At 39.9% G+C, this 2,657-nt stretch overlaps 1 protein-coding gene across 1 annotated transcript in view; it reads left to right on the top strand.

Annotated features, from left to right (window-relative positions):
- Positions 1 to 2,657, top strand: part of GPBP1L1 (GC-rich promoter binding protein 1 like 1) — a gene marked incomplete at its 5' end in the record, with an annotated part of 7,861 nt that overhangs the window by 3,499 nt on the left and 1,705 nt on the right. Inside the window, 5 exon segments of the mRNA XM_072419305.1 lie at positions 1 to 59; positions 1,111 to 1,230; positions 1,945 to 2,103; positions 2,380 to 2,516; positions 2,598 to 2,657. Of these exon segments, the coding sequence (XP_072275406.1) occupies positions 1 to 59; positions 1,111 to 1,230; positions 1,945 to 2,103; positions 2,380 to 2,516; positions 2,598 to 2,657 (535 nt within the window).

Below are 2,657 nucleotides of genomic sequence, written 5' to 3'. Positions count from 1 at the left end.
CCTCCGGGCCCATAATCTACAAAAACCTTGTCCCTAAACCTGCAGCTGCCTCCTCCAAGGTAATAAAAAGTCTGCATATAAACTGTAATTTACAAGCACATATAAATCCATAAAATGTATAGATAACAAATATTATAAGGGGCAATACAGTGCAAGTCTTTTGTGATAAGCTTTTGATTAATTACAAATCCAGTTCTGCTATTAGGCCACTGGTACACCACAATACAGTTGGTACCAATCGCTTCCTGTTCTGTGCAGCATTGATGTTCCACATGACAAGTGCTACTTAGTAGTTGTGTTAGTAACCTGCTTGCTGCATTCCTGAACAAATGTGTTAGCTAAACTACTCTGCAGCACAGTGTCTCTGTTTCCGTGCTGCACACCACCATTGTGTGTGTGTATATATATATATATATATATATATATATAAATATAAATCAAGAATAAAAATTGGAAAATTTGAAAAAAGGAAAATTGCTTCTATGTATACAAAAAATGTGAATTCACATAAATCAGGTACTCTAAAAGCCGGTTTAGCTGGAATACATATAGGTGAAAAGTACCAGTTACCAAACATTACTTTGAACAATCTTTACATATAAATTTGGCATATTTTACGCAGGTTATTTCCATGTAAAAGCCTCCCTTGTATGGACAACTCAAACCTTCTGCTGGGTGCTGCCATCTTGGATGTGATCTCAGCAGCCCCAATATGCTCGGAGCTGTCACTTTATAGTAGAGCCCTTCACTATTTCCCCAGCAGGTACATAAACATTGAAAGGAAGAGAGGAGCTGGGGCAGAGCAGACAATAATTGATAATGTCCAGAAGCTTTAATGTAAAGGAGGAACTGTGCTAGGGAATTTGTCAAAATTTTTTGGGTGGTTTATGGGGCTCTAATGCTCAGGTGTGGACTGGAGGGGCTGTCAAAGGTGAACAAATGCCGGACTGTAGCTTTGCAAGTCTGAATCTGCAAAAAGTGAGTTGGAGGAAGGGTCAGTGTAAGGGAAAGGGGTCATCCTGGCAAATTCCCTCATTGGGCTGTAGTTAAAAAGCTGAAAACCATTCTAGAACTGAGTAAATTAGTTATGTCTTTTTTCGTCTCTTGCAGCCTGGTCCCTGGAAGTCAAATGGCCGGGAATCCAAATCTGGCTCCTTATTTTTTAACAGAGATTCTGCTTTTACCAGTCCTGTCTTGGCCCCAGCACCCATACTGTCTTCCCCTAAAGAGGTAAGATTGGATGCATGACAGTGTGTATGACAGTAGGGAGCTCCATGAGGTGCTTCAAATATATGGAAACCCTAAAATAAAATATGCATAAAGTATATGGAAACCCTTAAAGTATAACTTTTATTTACCCCCCTTTTAGTCTATTAGATAGCGTATAGCTTTATGTTTTCAATAAGTGCAAAATCATCTGTTGGTCCTTTCAGAAATTTGTAAAAATGTAGGAACCTTTTTATTTCAATCATTTTATTAGTTTTCAACAGTACAAAAACAGAACAACAATAAAAAGGGATACAAAGAAAAGGACAAAATATAAACATAATAGGGGCGAAGTCCCCACTTGTACAAGAAAAAAGTGCAATACTTATGTCGCTTTTCATATATAAACCATGAACAGTGTAGAGTGAAAATGTAGGAACCTTTTTATCTCTTTATCTCCTTCTATGTTGTGCAGATCAGCAGGTCTGCCAATGGGTAATCCTATAGTGTTCTTTAAATGCTTCTGTGTGTACAGTGTCTCTTAATGCATCTTTCTGTTCGTGTCAAGTGCCTATAACATGAACAGATGTTAATAGGACTTGCAATACAGTTTTTTTTGCAGTAAAGTAGAACATCTCATATCAGCCAATCAGAATGTATCTGGTATTCTCTTTTCATTGCTTTGTCAGAGGCTTTTCTGCATTTGCTGCACTTTGTGTTAACTTGTGTATCTTCCAGGGCACAGCCAGTGTTACCCCACCACTGGAGCTTAGCATCTCACGGCTTACTCGCATGACTCGCCGCGTTCCAGACAAGAAGAGTGAATTCCTAAAGGCTTTGAAGGACGAACAAGATGCTGACCAGACAGAGGAGAGAGATGGGGATAAACTGGAAGATGTAAGAGATTTATAATTATTTCTTTATTCCACGATCTCCCAGCAAGTGTCATTCTAGTAACTTGATTGCTCAGTGTTGGGGTGTGGAGACTCTAACTTTGCTAGAGGACAGTAAAGCACTTGGGGGGGGGCTTCAGCCATTCATATATGTCTGTAGTGTAAAGTTATTCTTTAGTTTGGCTGGCGCTTCCCTTTTAATCAGCCCTTTGCTGTTGCTGGATGATAAGATTTGTCTAACCATTTCACTTGATGCTAATGGTAACATTCCTCATCCTAGGTGCAGAGTCAGAGTCCCTCCAACCTAAACAACGGCAATGGGGAACACAATGAGGAAAACCGCCATCTGAACGGCATTACTGACTCTCAGGAAGAGGAGCGTGGCCGGCTGTCTTATTCACTGGAAGCAGAACACAGGTAAAATTGGTAATGGGGTTATAAAGTCAAATTTCTGATTGGGGTTGCTCTGTAAATAATCTTTGCTGCCTTTTCTTACAGATTACTGAAAGAGATGGGCTGGCAGGAGAATGACGACGATTGTCTTCCTCTGACAGAGGA

This window comes from Pyxicephalus adspersus, chromosome 8, assembly GCF_032062135.1.
Source record: "Pyxicephalus adspersus chromosome 8, UCB_Pads_2.0, whole genome shotgun sequence".
Classification (NCBI taxonomy): Eukaryota; Metazoa; Chordata; class Amphibia; order Anura; family Pyxicephalidae; genus Pyxicephalus; species Pyxicephalus adspersus.
Note: the sequence above shows the minus strand (reverse complement) of the source record. Positions and strands in the feature narration are given on the sequence as shown.